At 40.0% G+C, this 19156-nt stretch overlaps 1 protein-coding gene across 5 annotated transcripts in view; it reads right to left on the bottom strand.

The window, feature by feature from the left end:
• Positions 1-19156, bottom strand: part of Bbs9 (Bardet-Biedl syndrome 9) — a 379885-nt gene that overhangs the window by 202678 nt on the left and 158051 nt on the right. For 2 of the 5 annotated variants that reach the window (XM_060371015.1, XM_060371012.1), the window contains exons 11-15: positions 14515-14591; positions 11274-11327; positions 6196-6298; positions 4484-4588; positions 2221-2235 (exon numbers count right to left, since the gene is read on the bottom strand). In XM_060371015.1, the coding sequence (XP_060226998.1) occupies positions 2221-2235; positions 4484-4588; positions 6196-6298; positions 11274-11327; positions 14515-14591 (354 nt within the window). The remainder of the gene's footprint in view (positions 1-2220; positions 2236-4483; positions 4589-6195; positions 6299-11273; positions 11328-14514; positions 14592-19156) is intronic. The other 3 variants (XM_060371023.1, XM_060371029.1, XM_060371017.1) reach the window with 2 other exon arrangements.

Raw genomic sequence — 19156 nt, 5'->3', positions numbered from 1 at the left:
TCAAACAGAAAGCTAACAAGTGATTTAAAAGAAAAGGGGGGGGCAAAAGGGCAGTGTGTGTGTGTGCACACATGTATGTCAGACAGCCACATCATACATTACGCTTCTATAAAAGACCTGTGAACTTTTTCTGAGGTGGCTGGAGTCCTTTCTTATTGCAAACGAGGAGCCCAGAGGCAGCAGCCACGCCTGGTGGCCAGGATTTCCTGAGCTCCTCTGGTAGTGACTGGTGATACCCCATGCTTCATCTGCAGCCATGTTTTACTCTGCCCATGGCACATAACTTTAATGCAGAAATAATGGGGGCTTACTCTTATAGGGCCACATAAAACCTCACTCCCTGCTTTTTCTGACCTGTGAGAACAGAACTGCTTGTCCGCAACACAGACCAACAGAATGACACCACGAACGGATCCGTCCTTGAAGAATGGACGCTATGTGAGAGTGAGATCTGAGTGGCAAGCAGATCAGGGGTTCTGACTTCTAGAGCAGTTGTATAGTTCAGCTCTGCTCCCTCGTGTTTAATGATAGTTTAACCATATCGAAAATTATTTAAAATCATTGTTACCTTTACACTGAAACATGAAACTTTCCATGTTTTATATAAAGTATTTTGGTGTAACTCTAACCAAGCAAGTGAAAGACATGTATGACAAGAACTTCAGGTCTCTGAAGAAGAAATTGAAGAAGATATCAGAAGATGGAAAGATGCCCCATGCTGGTGGATGAACAAGATTAACATAGCAAAACCAGGCTCCTTTAAACTTAACCACTTAAGTAAGAATATGGTAGTTTATAATCTTTAAATTTAAATTGTACCAGCTACATACATTGTTGAGAATTTAAATAGTATTAGCTTTTTTGTTAACTAAATTTTAATTTATCAAGTAAGTTTCATACTGTTAACATATGTACAATATTATTAATTAAGGCATTTCTCACATAAACATATGTTTACCCTCAGGTCTCATGATACCGCAAGGTATGTGACTGAAGCTGTTGGCACCATCTTCAAGACTGTGTTAGTATGCCGGCTACAGAGGCGCACACCTCTAGTTCCTGCACTCAGGAGGCAGAAGCAGGCACATCTCTGTGAGTCTGAAGCTGGCCTGATCTACATAGTGCGTTCCAGAACAGCCTGGCCTGCATAGTAAGTTCCAGGACAGACAGGGCTATCTAGAGAGACCTTGTCTCAAAAAAAGAAAAAAAAAAAAAGATTATGTGAGCAAACACTACAACACTACTATTTTAACAGTGTTTAGATATATCTATTTAATTATTACTAGCTGATGGATATCATTATCTAAAACTTCTCTTAATAGGGTATCTTTAATCAAGACAATCTGCTGTGTTAAATCAATATATCTAAGGGGAAAAGTAAATTAAGAGATACTTAAATGCCTATTATGTACCCTGATACTGTGCAATTCAAAGGTGAGTCACTTCTTTCTACCCTTAAAGAGCGCACACCTATTGGGAAGCACAGGAAACAAACTTAAACTGAGCACAGCCAGGTAAAATGACTAACAAGCCTGACCAGGCAAGTTCACCTTGGCCAGACCATTCTGAACAATTCTGAACAAGGCAAGAGACAGTCCTCAGTAGTACACACAGCACTCTTACTAACACAAAGGCCAGCCTATTTGAGCATGTAGCACAATACTTAAAATTAACTGGCATGTACTTTTTTTGGTCTTTATTCCTTAATTGGGATAAAATAATATAATACTGAACATGAACTAATGACTTTCAGCAAAAATTTGCCAATGACAATTTTGATGTTTCTCAAAAAAAACAGCGTTGTAGGGCTGGAGAGACGGTTTAGCAATGAAGAGCCCAAACTGTTCTTCCCAAGGACTCCAGTTAAGCTCCCAACGCCAGGCAGTACATACCTAACTCCAGCTGCAGGGGATGCCCTTGTCAGGACTCAGGGGTACCTGCATTCACCCACCAACCTCGCACACATACATGCATACACGCACACACACATAATTTAAAATAATCTTTTTAAGTCATTCTGTTCTTATCACTTCAATTGTAATGATAACGTTCTAGAAACAGGCACAGGGCCCTGCATAGCAAGACTAAGACACTGTCCCAGCCTAAAGAAATCTGTTAGGATTTCAGCTTTTGTAAATGGCTCATTCATGCTGCAACGCCCATGGAGTTTAAATAAATTTTAGCCTAGAAATTAACTTTCCTCTTTATCTTTTAACTTACCATCAGGATTCCGATCTATCCATTAGAAGCAAAAGAGGAGGGAAGAAAAAGAATGCAAACTAATTATCTGTGGCAAAGCTACAACACAAGTTTGATACACATCTGTTTAAAGTATAATTTAAGCTTTCAAGAACACCACACTTTCCTGTGAGAAAACAAAAGCCTTATTTGAAGAGCAAACTCTAAGTAAATGAAATTCAATAATGTATTTATTTGTGTCTCTGTTCTCCAAAGTCTATGAGGATATTACTCCAGTGTAAATGTGGTTTTAATAATTCAGCATACAATTGACATAAAAAATATTAAGTGAGCTGGAGAAATGGCTCAGTGGTTAAGAGCACTGACTGCTCTTCCAGAGGTCCTGAGTTCAATTCCCAGCAACCATGTTGTGGCTCACAACCATCTAGAATATGATCTGATGCATGTAAGTATATATGCAAATAGAACACTTGTGTACATAAAATAAATAAATAAATAAATCTTTAAAAAAAATATTAAGTGATAAAGCTGGGTGAAAACGCAAAAGCATAATGTTGCTATTTCCAGTCATTCTTCCTTAAGATAACTGCAGTAGATACCACTCTGGAATAATGCTCATTTGGGTTTTGAGGCTCGTCTTTGGTTCTTATTTTACATAGCTTTATGTTAACTTGTAACTAACTTAGAACCAAATAGTGTCTGGACCTCTGTTTTGCCAATAATTCATGATATTTTAAGATTTTATACTTGAGAAAGTAAATGTGACCAAAATGGTAAATGCAACATTATAAGCCACAGGGCCACTGGCTCATTTCACAGTATTAGAATGCATTTTAAACATTCTATCTACTGGTACTAGCCATTCTTTTTTAAAATTTATTTTCAACCAGCATCACTACTTGTCCTTGAATGTTAATGAAGGAACTGTGCAAATTAAAACATCAGCCATCTCTGTTAACCCACCATGTAACACTGTACCTGATTACCCAGATGTGAAGTTACTAATGATGAAGGATCTAGTCAGCAGCCAAATAGTTCTCATTTCTGAGTCTCAGAACTCAAAATAAAAATAACACTCAAAACCTCAACAGACTTTTCAGAAATAATAAAAAAGTCTATCATTTTTCAGCCTTTTATCATGTTTTTACTTTTTATGAAATCAAATCTGTATAGATATAAAAGTGATTATACAGCCTCAAAATTTTGAAAATTTGGGAAACAGATGAAGTGATCACTTCTGGGTACAATAAAATATTGAGATTATTTAAATCGGAGTAATTCACAAAGCAGATAAAACTAGATTTTTTAAATATATACATATCTAAGTTACAAACTTTTATCAGAGGATCAATAACTGCCCATGAATGAACAAAAAGAGTCCCCAAAGAAAAAGATACCATGACGGGGAGCCAAGTCAGTTAAGCTTAAAAACACGAAGACTTTGGTTATTGCTTTTTTTTTTAACTATACAACTTTTTAACTGGAAAAATAAGCCTTAAGAGAAAACTGTCCAGAAATGTTTTCAAAATATAGATATAAAATTGCTGCAATATCCGATCACCAGCTTTACTAGATTGAAGCATGTTTTAAAACATTACCCACTAATTCTTGTTTATTAAAAACCAACTGACATCAAGCTGTTACTATGAAATAATTACTACCCAGGAAAGGAAAAGACTATCATACCAAAATCAACTAAGTTCAAATTTATAACAAGCTAATCCCTCCTAGGCCAGAGACAACCTAACCCTGCCTGATAAGTACAACCTCGTGATATCTGATATCTCGTATGCTAATTTACAAGTTTAAAATAAAATAAAATAAAAAAACTCGCTGGAACTCCAGATGAAAATATAACAGATCTGTTCTTAAGTACTCTCACATGGAAGATAAGGAGTTTCAGTTAGCAGTTTAAAAACTATCTAAAATTGAATAGCAGTTTAATGTTATAGTAACCTATGTTTGGTTTGTTTTTTTTTTTTTTTTCACTAATTCATACCAGGTTTTTTAGTTGAAGTAAATGAAATCTGATCTAGAGAACAGTCTTCTAGTGCTAATAAAACACATCATCTTTGCTATTAAGTGAAAGGAGAGGACCGTACCCACAGAAATCAGATGAACACAGCTGTTATTAACACGGCACACGAAGCAACTGAAACAGCAATTACCAGGAGAAGAGAACACTTCTTCAGATGTGTGCTTTCCTGTCTAAACGCACAGTCATTTAGCTCCCTCAGCAATACTTTAAATTTACTTTATAAAGTTGCAAGTCACTGTGTTTTACCTGTTGGTCTGGAATAGGAGACAACAGCATTTCCTTCTAATTCGGATGGTGTGTAACTCCTCTTCAGGTAAACAGCAAATGTTACTATGCTGGTCATGTCTGGTACTACAGGGAATACGAAAGTTATGCGTAAGTTACACGATGGGGCAACTATTAACAATGACCTCTGCACAGCATTTACTGAGTGTCAGTATTTCACTGAACGCTTTCAACGGCCTCTCTTAACACCGTCAAGGAAACGCTGGGAGGTAGGCGCCCTTATCTTCTCCAGTTTTTAACTATGAGACAAGAGGAGAGGGGTGAGGGCCAAGGCTGCATCGCTATGTGAGCCGAGTCCACGGAGCACTCCTCCACCCTGCGTCTCTTCAGCTGGGTCAACCGGCAAAGGAAAGGAAGGAAACCGCAGAGCGGCCAGAAAGCTTGGCGCAAGCTGTGCTGTGCGGTGGCTGGAGCGCAGTCTGAAGGGGTTGGACCCAGACGACACCTTAGCAGCTCTGGAGACCACTCTTCGTCCTCGGCCGCTGCACGGGCTTCCGGCCTTTTTACAGAGCCTCCAGAGCTTAACTAGGACAAAAATTCTTCAGAATGCTTTAGAATGGTAACAGGGACAAGAAGGCTCGGCAGGTAAAGGCCCTTGCTGAGTTCTAACTCCAGGACTTACATGGCGGAGGAAAAGAACTCACTCTTACAAGTCGTCCAAACCATGCTAAGTACATATACACATGTACACGCAAGCACAAGATGCATGTTAAAAATTAAAATAATTATGTCTAAAAAAACTTAAAAATAATATTTTTAACACTTGTAAAAGATAAATGAAAATATTTAAAATGGAAAAAAAAAAGCCAGGTAAGGTGGCACACTCCTTGAATCCCAGCATTCTAAGAGTTCAAGGCCAGCCTGATCTACACAGTAAGTTCTAGCACAGCCAGGGCTATGCAGAGAGACGCTATCTCAAAACAAAAACAAGGAAGAAAGAAAGAAAATTTTAAGTTAAGTACAAGATCATTTTAAGGGGACTAATGGCAACTAATGGATGCAAGAGGTTCAAATGGGATTCTATACCAAGAACCCTTAATAATTACCATTTTATGCCATGTTTACTATTTTATATATTACTATATATTCTTTACATAGTTTTACTTTCTAATTAAATTTTCAAAACAATCCTGTCATCTAGATGTTATTATCCTCTGTTTACCAGTTGAAATAACGGGCTCTAAGTAGTTACTGAAATAGTTCACCCAAATCATGGATCAAGTAGTATAGAAGTTAGAATTCACATCTGAGCTAAATCCTAAATCCTACCTTCAAATGTTACTGACTCACTACAGAGGTCAGTAGAAAAACTCCATTCACATACGACTTCAAGTGCTATGGATGTAGCTCAGTTGGTAGAGTTTTTTTACCTAGTATACATAAAACTTCAACCCCCCCCCACACACACACATACACACAAAGGAAAGCCTTCTAAATTATAGTATTTGAATACAATAGCAGATATATGTAGTTAAGGAATTCATAATCTAAAAATTATTCCTCAACTATCCATGTGTGATACATGGAGGGGAACTATCAGTGAATCAGGCCACCACTGGTTTCCTGGGAAGCTCTCAGGGCTGCTATTTAGACAAAATACAGCCAAGAAATAAGCCCATTGTTTAAAGCCCTCTCAGCACAGTGAGCATCAGGACAGACCAAACAAAGCTTACCCGCAAAGTCAAAGGCAAACTGCTCACAAGTCGACGCTAATGGTGGCTGCACATAGACTGACAATTTGACTTTCTGCAACACCACTCGATTCTGCAGGGTAATCTGCGGACACACAAATTATTAATCATATAAAACTTCACTTTATCCAAATTAACCAACTATGACAGCCCACTAAAATCATTTGCAAGTAGATTAGGAACCTGGTGAAACATGAGTGGTTATTCTACAACAGAGAGCTCACAGCAGAATATCCATTCTATCTAAAGGGTAGAAATAAGCCAAATGTCCACGCTGATGGACAACCAAAGCGTGCTCTACACCACAAAATAACAATTCAGCAGAAAGAATGAAGCTGAGACGTAAACTATGAAAAACATTATACCAGATTTAAAGAAAAAAAAACTAATCACAAAGAATCACATACAGCATAATTGTATTTGCATAAAATGTCTAGACCTCCTCCCCTGCAAGGCCCAGGCACCACCTCAGAAGAGGGGACAGAAATACTTTCAGAGCCAGAGTCTGGGAGGAGCGGGGCAAATCGGTGTGTTTGCACATGGCAGGACTGCTGCGCCCATGAACTCATGGCAGGTACGGTTACCTCCATCAGACCTCACTAAGGTCAGGATAGTCAGCTCTCCAACATGGAGGGGGAAGGGTCAGCAGGCTTCACCCCCGGCTGAAGAGAAACTGACAGCTGGTGACCTCAGACAGGGAGAGACAGTTTCCCTCGGGATGTAGGGTGACCATGCCGCCCTGGATGGCCCCATTTCCTTGAGTACATGGACAGCACAAACCAAACTCAGCGACTTAGGGAAAACACAGATGGCAGAAGCTGTGGGTAAGCATTTGGGGGGACGCAGGGGGAAGACGAGGTGAATGATCAACTACACTGTATAAAATCCTCCATGAAGCAATAAAATAGTGTAATAAAAACATAAGAGAAGCCCTATCTCCAACCACTTCACTCCCCAAACCCTTATCTAAATATTCAGTAAAATAAATAAAACAGGCACCTCTGCAAAAATTATATAAATTAACACTTGCTTCAAAATGAAAGAGATGAAGAGGGACAATTAATGGCTATTGTCACATCTTTTAAGGGGAACAAGAGGTTCTAAAATTAAATGAGGGTCTAGCTGTCCAAATCTGCAAAGCACCACAGATCACCGTGAGCTGCGTAATTACATACAGCGACAGCTTAGAGTGTCAGAGAGAGAAAACGGCTGTTCTCATCTGTACTGAAAAACTGCAGAGTGGCATAAATGTGTTTGTTCTTTCCTTACACATACTCGCACTGTTGTGGATTATTTATCTTATCTAGCATCAACATACTTACAACGAGCAATTACTCTATGATTTCCTCGCTGTCATGGATTTACACCACTCTAGGTCATATCAAAGAACTGCCTTTTCTCCTGTGGCTAATCAGAAAAAACGCCATGACATAACCAGTCCTAGACGATGTCAAAGAATAAGGGCGTTGACTACTACGCTCCTGAGGGATTAAAATTCCAAACTGCTCACCTCACTTGGCGATGCTAAGAAATGCTACCCCTGTAAGAAGCAAAAGTTAAGATCTGCAGGATAATAGTTTGCCCTAAAGATAGTGTGGGTGTGGCCAGGAGGCCAGGAGGCCTCACTGTCTCCTGAGGAGGAGTGTGGGGAGCGCCAGACCCCGGCATCTGCTCCAGGGCGCAGTTCCACGGGTGTCACAGAGGGTGTTGGGTAACGGACACTGCCCTGCACTGCACATCTTCTCCCTGGGGTTTTGATTTCCTAAAGGTGTCGGCCTCTTGGAGTTGTCTGTGTTAGAGGACATCATCTAACTATCGACAGACAGCCAATCACCAGTCAAAGTAGGGTCACTCAGAATGGCTGAGGGCATATTCTGGTGCTGAGACTCTGAAACCTCTTCAGGGGACCCTTGACTGCAACCTGGGATCAGCAGTTGGTGGAAAACGATTCTTCCAGGTGCTTCCCTGGTACAGAGCAGTTGGGTGTGGTCACTAGATTCATTACATGAAGTAGACACATAGCACTATTAACCGACATAATGAAAATGAAAGCTTTATCATGAAGAAACGTAGTTCTGATCTATCTCTTAAGTAAAAGGCATGCATTACCTGTCCCTCAATTATACAAATATGTTAATTTCAAACATACAAAAGTGTATAACTAACATACAAACATTAGACACGTCAGATTTAAGTCAATGTCATGTGTTTATTTTAATTTTTTATTCTAAACAATCTAAAGATAATGTAAACAAAAATGTTTTGATATACAAAGAGAAAATTATGACACACAGCCAATAAGCAAACAATATAGCGTTGGATTTTTACTGTGAAAACCCTATAATATACAAGGAACCTGGTTCAGCAAAAACAAAACTTCCTTGGTGATGTCTGGCCATTTGGTCAAAACCCTGAAGGCAATTGTGGCAAGAAAAAGCTGTGCAAATGGCACACACAAGCTTCTTTCAGACAGCTAGCTGGACCACTAAGTTAACAGCACACAATTGGGTATTCCTCTTTTAACAATAACATAATGTTGTCTGCACACATGAAATTAAATATAACGGCCACGGTGGCTTCTATACTCATAGAGCACGATTCTGAGTGATTTGTGTGTCTTAGCTCATCTTCACAACCATCCTGCAAGACGGAAAACTGCAGCTCAGAGAGCTGAGTGGTTCTTCCACTGATTAAAACGGGGAGAAGTATAACTGAACTCTGCCGAAAGCCAGAGTCCAGACCTTTAATAACAAATGACTTTATAAAGAAAAGGGCTCCCCTTTTATACTCTAGAACTGATGTGCAGAGGAAGTAGACAACGCACCCAGCTCCGCTGAGGCAGCGGGCACTAGAGAGCTGGAAACGGCCTCGGGAGCATCGTGTAAGCATGAGAAGGACAACTCCCCGGAGTAATAACAAACTGTTTGAAAGAGGCAGACATCCTGACGTCGCTGGCAGGACGGCGGCGGCTGAGACGGCCATCACACAAACTCACATTGTTACAAGAGGGTGTGCCTCTGGCTTAGATGGACAGACATGATAGCTCCCACATCAGATTTACTCAACCCAACAATGGTCTAGGCCCTTTCAAAGCACAAATCAAGGAGATATGACAAAAATAACTACAGTAACAAAGAAGAGTTGTTTTTGAGCCAAAAAGTGAATTAAAGACTTGGCTAAATCATAAACCTCATATTTTAAAAGGAAAATAATTGTAGAATATTAGGGAGAAAATATAAAATGTTAATACAAGAATTTTCCATGCCATTTTCTGATTCAAGGAATAAAATATAATCCTTTGGAAATATAATACCAAATGTTTACCCTAGGTATATAAATACGACTGCCAGGCCAGGTATGAACAAGCACTCTGCCTGTTGCCTGGAACAGATGGTCACGCATCATGCACACATACTCAAGGTAGCCACATCTTCATTCATTTGGAACGGATGGAAAACTTTTCTCAATTAACTGGATTTATTATGATGGAAACTTTCATGGGTATATATCTTGGCTGCTGCTGTTATAAAAGGCCATAAGGAGAGATTTACTGCAGAAATTTGTATAGAGACTGTCAGACAGGATCAGAAAATCAGCAGGTCTGCCGTGTAAGTCCAGCCCGTGCCGTGCGGCTGGGCGCGTCATGGTCTCTACCTTCTACTTTTCCCGGGGTAACAATGAATGGTGACCGAGGCGTGGTGAATGGTGACCGAGGCATGGCCAGCGTTCTTAATAGAGAAGAGTTTTTCAGAAGTTGTGTCATCATACTAAGGTGACTGGTACAAATGAAAGCCTAGGAAATGTGTCAGAAGGAAAGGGGGGTTCACTAGTAGCAACACCTCCTGTTTGGGGGGGAGGCTGGGCACATATACATTGTCATCTGGTTCAGGCACAGACTTCTCTTTACAATATACAGTGAGATTACTGACTATTCCATGACGGTGTCTGAATGGTACCGTTACACATATCTAAAGCGGCTTCCCTGCACAAAAGCATAGGTCATTCCCGCACCTTTTGCAGTTGCTTTTTTTTTCCCTAAGTGTTTGATTTCTTGCCACTAATGCCTTTCCAGAAGGACCTGTGACTGGGGAGGGGATAGGGAGGCTGGAGAAAGACCACCCTTGTTTCCAGTGGCAAAAATCCAACAAAATTAGCTTAGAAAACTGTGAAAAGATTGGGCTCCCTTCAGCTTCAAGCAAAGATCTCCACACTTGGGCCACCCGCTGGGCCAGTGTAAGCGAACACAATTGGTAAAGCCTAGGACTTTGTCAAGCTTCTCCAAGGACAGCAACCTATAATCTGAGCAAACAGAAGGTCTGTCCAAGTTTTGACTAAGCGAATCGCCAAGATCCACAACTTCTCCTGGCTTCTAAGTCTGGACAGTGATAAATATTTTCAGCTCAATAACGCGCTGACTGATCACCACACTTTAAGTGCCTTAAGAGCATTCCACAGTGGAGTTCTAGCTCTGAAATTCTACAGTGACAATATTGAAACTCCTAAGGAAAACTACATCATTCGTGGTCTATTTTTCCAGGACTATCAATTTGTCATTACTCTACTTTATAGCTTATTCATGTCATATTTTCTCGCCATAAATGCATCCACTTAAAGCTAATGTCATAGCAGGTAAGTGTTTGGGAATTCTTTTAAACACAATCGTAATCATAATAAAAGAATGCTTCTCTTCATGTACATTTCTCCAATATCCCCTCTCAATCCATATATAACACTACAGTCAATTGACTGGTCCGTTCCTGAATGGTAATAATACAATCTCTTTAATAGACTGAAAATTCCCATTTTATTTCTAGAGAAAGGAGCTTAGATCATTCTATGGTCTTAAACAAGGAATAAGAAAGCCTAACACCTTTTTGTGTATATGTAATTGTTTCCATAAATTTAATTTAAAATTTTCTATTTGTGAAAGTAACTACCAAGACTGAAGAAGGCCTACAGATTTTAAGGACTTGTTTTAAACTAACAAAAGAACAGCAGTGACTAGATTAATGAAATATGTAATGCTGTCTACACACAATACTGAAAAACCGGGACCTTACCTTCACTGTGATGGATGGAACAGAGTCAGTACCAACTTCAACATTAGTGGCCTGCTGCAGACATGAAGTTGAGAAGAGAAAGTGTGATTACTGATTTCAATCTTATCAGAAGTACATGAACATATTTGGTTCAACAGACATTTCAGCACCATCACACAGAGAACTAACCGAAAGTGTCCATCACTCTAATGACAAGCTAAGAGTCCTTAGGACATTTTGAAATATTCATGTGGAAAATCATGAACAGTAGTATTCAAAACCTAAGCCTCAGAAGGAAAAAAATAAGGTTAGCGAACCAAGTTTACTTAAATGTTGGAAGTATTAACGTTATTAAATAGTTCTTTATTATTGTATGGATGAACCTCTCCTTATAATTCCCATAGAAACATGATATACCATTATATGAAAAACACGTTTTATTCAGGCTAAAAATCTGCTCCTAAGACATTTACTAATGGCATCCTGAGTGACCTGCCACTGGACACTAACATGGATGTGTGCTCATCTCTACTGCAGCTCATAAATGAGATCACAGGTGCTTCCTCAGCAGCAGCTTGTTTGCCTGGTCCTACCACTTAAAGGACTAACAGCACAAGAGAGTAAAGCAAATACTTCTTCATAATGCTTTACAATGTGAGAAAAAATGACTCTAGAATAGAAGAAGACCAAGAGGGATTGTATTTTCCAACAACAAGCATATGGACCTCTGTGGAACAACTGAGGTTTTAATACTGTACACAGTGACTAAATCAAATCCATTGTACATTTTCTTTGGATTTCATGCAAAGAAATACTACCTACTTGTAAACAGATCATTAGGATGCCATGGGCATCAACAGAATTAAGAGCTGAGAAGTTCATTTTCACTTTTAGCTCCTTAGAAGTCACATTTGAACCCTGATAAAGTTGTTCCATGAGGAAGCTGAGATAGGGAATTTGTCTCTGCTACAAAAGAGCCCATTCTGATACAAAATCCAGTTCTCATAATAATGCACTCTCATAATAATGATTCAAAATAAATATTAATCCAAGTTTCTGCTCTAGAACTAGATTACATAAAGCCACAGATCTTGAAGGAAACATCTCCTGTTTCCCTGTGAGTCATGTCTAAACACCTAAACATTTCAAGGATAGGAATATTTGGGGAACATAAAATTACAGCTAGAGAAATGACTGTAAAAAGACATCATGGCTTTACAGCCACATAAACTATTTGGCTAAGGCTTTCCAGTGTGATAAGTATGGTAGTCAAAAGAAAATTCTTAAGGAAAAACTACAATAAGACATGGAAAATGAAGCAAGAAATACAGTTTAACAGGGAAAATAAAACAGGAAAGAGACACCAATGAAGAAGAAATGGCACTTAAAGTTACCAATCGGGGAATTCCCATTACAATATAACACATTATATAAGGCCTTACCCTACAAAGACCAAAATGGAGCAGACATAATTCTTCATTACAAATACCCTATGTTTCATAGAACCTAGAAACAATTCTATAAGTTACCCAACAGAGGGGAAAGGAGTCATTTCCAGAGGGGGACAAATGTGTGTCCTGCACCCTTCAGGTAGGGCGAAAACGGTGCCTGCTGAAGAGCAAATGGTTCTTACTCTACTGTGTGAGCGAGCGGAGCCAATGTTTCCTTCATGCGTGTTCCTGCCTCTTTTAACCGCACCTAATGTACTATACCATAGCAACATTAGCATGACTTTTTACCATAATTTGAGTTGGCTGCTTATACCAAAGTTAATCCTTGAAGGCTCTGACAACCACTTGCTATATTATGCTATGATACTTAAATAGCAAACACATTTCCAAGGCAAAATTACATGATGATATCAATGCTAAATGCAGAAAATGTTCAAGTTCAGTCACTGAAGTGATCGAGTTTTGACAGAGATACATATAAACTTAATGAATTCCATATAAACCTCAAGCAATGAGACATGAGTATATACAAAAAAGGATTCTGAGGAAAAGTAAACAAGATTACGGAGGGAAATCACCAAAAATCACCCCCTTTCAGCGGTCCTTTTTCTCCATTTTAATCAGTCCCAGAACCAACAGGCATTGGGCGCCCAATATATGGCAGGTCCTGAGGATACATCAGTGAACAAGGTGAGTAATAAGAGGACATGATGGGACTGATGTTGGAAAAAGCAAATGATAATGATGACAATGGTAACAATTCAACAAAGCACATAGCCCCCTCTTGCCCTCATTATTACTGTAACACATGAAAGACTACAAATCATCAGACCCTGAGAGGGGTCATTCAAAAGCATTACCTCATTGAACCTGCTTTTTTCCCAGGGTTATTTATTTTTATTTTATGTGTATGGGTGATTTGCCTGTTTTATATACTATTTGTTTGTCTAGGGCCCGCAGAGGCAAGAAGAGGGCATCAGGTCCTCTAGAAATGGACTTGAAGATAGTTATGAGCCACCATTTGGGTGATGAGACCCAAACCCGGGTCTTCTGAAAAAAGCAGCGAGTGTTCCTAACCACTGAGCCATCTCTCCAACCTCATCTCATTAACTTTGTAAGAGATGAACAGAAAACATGGTTGGTACTGTGGCTGAGAAATTTTAAGAACCTCTCTGCTCCACCCTCCCAATTCTCACTCCTTTTGTAAACAAATTCTGCCAAGACGCCCCTTGGCACTAAGGAAGCAGATATATTTTTGTCTAGAGCCGTGGTTCCCAACCTGTGGGTTTCAAGTCCTTTGGGGGTAAAAGAACCCTTTCACAGGGGTCACATATCAGATATCCTCTGTATATCAGATATTTACATTTTGATTCATAACAAGAGCAAAGTTATAGTTATGAAGAAGCAACAAAAATAATTTATGGTTGGGGTCACGACACCACAAGGAACTATAATAAAGAGTCATAGCATCAGGAAGATTTAGAGCCACTGCTTAGAAAGTAACAAAACTAGGGCGGGAGAGATGGCTCAGCAGCTAAAGAGCTCAGTCTCCTCTTCCAGAGGACCTGGGTTCAATTCCCAGCAAGCACATGGCAGTTTACAACCGTCTGTAGTTCCTGTTCCTGGCGATGTGGTACCCGCAGACAAACATTCACGCAGGCAAAACACCATTGTAAATAAGTAAACAAGTAAATAAATAAATCACAGGAAGTAACAAAATCTGAACTGTGTTATCATCCCACAAGTTCCTACCAAGAAGCCTAGAATGTAAATCAATGTGATCACAATTCAAAATACATAAATATACCCACAGACACAGAATCAAGGTTAGGAGACACTAAAGCAGAGACTTTCAAGTCATCTTCTCTCTCCATCATGGGCCAAACACCTGTAATTAAAAATACATATCTAATCATTAAGGAAAATGTGCTATATTCAGTTTACATATCTATTAAAATCCGAACTGTAAACACTTATGAATTGAAAACACAATGAATTATAGGATTAAGAGTTTTGTGCTAAATTCTGTCTCAGTAACTCCTTGAATAAAACTGTCTCCCTCCATTGCTTCCTAAGTGCTACGCAGTGGGCACCAACCCTGGGAAGCGCAGACTTCTTCCTGTTAGTGAAGCCTGGAATGCTACCACCCGTTGAAAGGAAAGGTGGCTGGGACTACCATCACGCAAAGTGTAGAGATCTGACTTAATGATTCCATGCCCAAGAACCTGGGAACAGCCATGCCCAAGAGGGGTTCCTTTATTAGTAACTGATGAAAAGTGAAAGAACATAAATATCTACATATCTTCATAAGAAGATTGAATAAAGTTGAAATATCCACATTACTCAACGGTTCAAAGCAGTAGGATCCCAGAAATCCATGTACACGGATATGAAAGGACTCAGATATGCCTCTTAATACTTTAAATAGCAAGACGCAGTACAACATAACATGAACATATCTGTAAAAACGTGCACATAAGACTGAATATTTCTGAGAAATACTCAAAACCCAATAAGGTTTGTAGTCAAGGACTAGAATCTAGAGTCAAAGAGATTCACTTTCCACGTTGATCATCTTACTACTGGGTGAACTATTTTACCACATACACATACCATATACACATACATATACAAATACTACGTATAAATACATATACCACATACCACTTACATATACCAAATACACATGCCTATAGCACATATATATACTAGAAGTGCACACATACACCACAAATGCATATGCATACACAGTCACATACATACATATACACATATATGTGCCATGGACACATACATATACCACAAGTGCATACATTTATATATGTAGATGTGATTACACATATGTACAAACATACATGCCACGTACACATACACACGGTTTGGCTAGGGTTTGACTGTATCCCCTAAAGTCTGTATTTCGAAGCGTGGTGTCAGGTTCTACAGTGGTAGGGAGAGGTGTGCTCATTAACAGGTGAGACCTAACAGGAGGTCCCTGACTCCCTGAGGGTGCTGTCCTTGGAAGAAACGGATGTGGCATCTCCACTCCCTGTCAGTTCTCACAAGAGGGTCGTTACTGAAAACAGGACAAGCCTGGCCCCTTCCTTCTGTGTCTCTGCCTTAATAACGCACATTTTCCCCCTCACACATACTCCTGCCTCTACAGCACCAATTTCTATAAAGCACTGCTAGACACAAGCCAGTCTTAGATTCATGCCTTAATTTTTTTACAAATTTTAAATAAATAAAACTTTCCTTCACAAATACTCAGCTTCAAGTCTTTTGTTATAACAAAAAATAGACTAAAAAATGCACAGTTTCCATAATCTATATCATAATGCTTATGTTACATAAAGAAATATCACAAAAAAGCAAGTTATTCTAAATAAAATATAAATCATATTTAAACATATGAATAAAATATGTAGGTGTTTATGTATATTCACACATATATTTGCATAAGTAATAAATATATGTGCATACAAGTACATTCATATCAGATAATTGACTACCTAGCCAACATCCACTCTTCTCTCATGTCTCTTTGTAGCTGAGCCTATTTTTGTTGAACTATTCAACTTCATTACAGAAAACAATTTTTCTCCTGGCTCCAGGGTCAAATTTAATCATGGAGGTCCACTGACTTGTTGTTTTAGGCATGAATGCAGCTCTTAATTACATGACCAACGGAGAAGCAAGAAGGTTGGGGCTGGTCAGTGGAGGCATATACTTTCCTGAAGGCCATTTCTCCCTAAAAGGGAGATCATGAAGAACAGCCTTCTTGTCTGGAAATCCGACCCACCCACCATGCCCGGAGCATCTACCGCCACCCTGGATCCCTTAAAGAAAAGGTCCACACATGATGAGCATGGATGACTGAAGACTCAAAGGCACATGGATAAAACCATTGACTCAGGGGCTCACAGCAGAAGGACTGTCCTAAGCCCCCACAAGCCAGTCCCATCACTACAAAAAAAAAATCTGGACAGGAAATTCTAAACCTAGTAAGACTATGAAAGGCTCTTCGTTGGCAACCTGATAACCATTCTTTGCTTCTTCGCTAAGCCTATTTCGCCCACAAAAACAGCCATCAGTAAACCCCTACTAGACTTTCTGGCCTGTTCTGCACATCGGAAGGGCCGCTGAGATAAAAGCTGGAGCTGCTCAGGGTGTGGTTTCCAGGAAAGCTCCTTAGGGGCTGACTCAGCTGCAGATGTGGAGCAGAAGTTCCAGGAGCATTCCTGAATCAAGACACGATGCTGGAAGAGGAGGATCAGATCCCTGAAGACTGGGATTGTGGATCCAACCCTGAACTGCCTACCACTTGGCTTCTTTTACAAGTGGAACAAACAGACCTCTTCGCTCTGTTTAAGCTGCTACATTCTGGCACTCTGTTACATGTACTCACTCACAACCGGAATGAACAAATCAAGTTCAGCTGTTCCTAACCCTTGGAGATAGCATCAGGTAAGCGAGCCCACACGCATTTCAAGCAGAATACAGACATATTTCTCTTTCCCATGTCTGTCTTCACTCTCTACTTGGCTGAAAGCACACCGTGCCTCTCTTAAATACCACATAAAGGGCTTCATGAACACATGAAGTGAAGATGAAGAGTATGACCAAGTACTTAAGTCACAGGCTCTTGAAAGTTCCCACTGAAAAATATTGCTGACTACCCCTAACAAAAATATTTGGCAGGATTCATACCAGCACTCTGGGTTTGAAAACCTTCACCATCTACTCAGAAATTGCTACAACATGTTCTTTGAAAAGGTTTTTTGTGAAAGCTTTGAGCATGGAGTATAACCCTCAAAGAAAATGAACTTTTCTTTAAGCTTAAAGATGCCTCCTTCAAACTCCTCGCGCTCAGGGAGTCATGCACAAAATGAGGCAGAAAGATAGTGAAAGCCAGAGAAGATGGAAGAAAATAAGGCAACAGTGTCTTCCACACACATAACCGACACACACATGCGTTCGCAGACAACGTGGCAGCACACACAGGGTCCTCACAAGTCCAAGCCAGATGGAGTCCTAGCACTGAGAGGAGAAAACAGACACAGCTCCCAACCCAAAGCAAGAAGCTATCTTGAACTGACAACCATTTGCAAAGGAAACAGTTTTTTCCAAGGGAGTCTCATTAGGTATATAAAACAACCATGAAGGCAGGCCCAAGGCCCCACTGTAGATGGCCAGTACAAAATGAACTTAATGGTATTTTTGCAGAATTTTTGTCTCATATGGCTTTGTTTTGGCATCTTTTATCTTACTGGTCTTTTGCTGGTACATTATGGTTTCCTACTTTGTGTTCTCTTGGGTTTTGTTTCTCTCTCTCTCTCTCTCTCTCTGTGTGTGTGTGTGTGTGTGTGTGTGTGTGTGTGTGGTTCCTGTGCTTTCTCTCTTTTTTTTTTTAATATTTGTTTTTCATATGTTTTGTTTGGTTTTTGTATTTACCTTTTTGTTTTCTAAAGAGAGAGAGAGAAGGAAGGCATAGCGTTGGATGGATAGGAATGTGGGGAGGATCTGGGAAAAGATGAGGGAGTAGACACTGTGATCAAAATGTATTGTGTGTTTAGTGTCCAAGTGGGTTACAGAGTAATGGGAAGAGGGACTGCCTCTGACCTAATCTGATTGGCCTGCTCTTTGATCACCTCCCCCTGAGGGGGGAGCAGCCTTACCAGGCCACAGAAGATGACAATGCAGCCACTCCTGATGATATCTGATAGACTAAGATCAAAAGGAAGGAGAGGAGGACCTCCCCTATCAGTGGACTTGGGGAGGGGGATGAGTAAAGAAGGGGGAGGGAGGGTGGGATCCGGAAGGGAGGAGGGAGGGGCTTATGGGGGATACAAAGTGAACAAAGTGTAATTTAAAAAAAAGAATGTATTGTGTGAAGCAGATGCTGAGACTCATAACCAAACCTTGGGCAGAGTACAGGGAATCATATGAAAGAAGGGGACATTAGTAAGACCTGGAGAGAATGGGAGCACCACAAAGACCAAATATATCTGGGCACAGGGGTCTTTTCAGAGACTTGATTCTCCAACCAAGGACCATGCATGGATATAACCTAGAACTCCTGCTCAGATGTAGCCCATGGCAGCTCAGTATCCAAGTGGGCTCCCTAGTAATGGGAACAGGGACTGTCTCTGACATGAATTCAGTGGCTGGCTCTTTGACCACCCCCTACTCCCGAGAGAGTCAGCCTTGTTAGGCCACAGAGGAGGACATTGCAGCCAGTCCCAATGAGACCTGATAAATTAGGGTCAGATGGAAGGGGAGGAGGACCTCCCTGATCAGTGGACTTAGAGAGAGGCAAGGAGATGAGAAAGGGAGGGTGGGTTTGAGAGGGAATGAGAGAGGGGACTGCAGCTGGGACACAAAGTAAATAACCTGTAATAAATATAAAAAATAAAAATTATTAAAAAAATGTATTGTGTGAAAAAAATATTTTCA

The sequence above is a fragment of the Meriones unguiculatus genome, chromosome 1, assembly GCF_030254825.1.
Source record: "Meriones unguiculatus strain TT.TT164.6M chromosome 1, Bangor_MerUng_6.1, whole genome shotgun sequence".
Lineage (NCBI taxonomy): Eukaryota > Metazoa > Chordata > Mammalia > Rodentia > Muridae > Meriones > Meriones unguiculatus.
The sequence above is the reverse complement of the archived record's forward strand: the minus strand, read 5'-3'. Positions and strand labels throughout refer to the sequence as shown.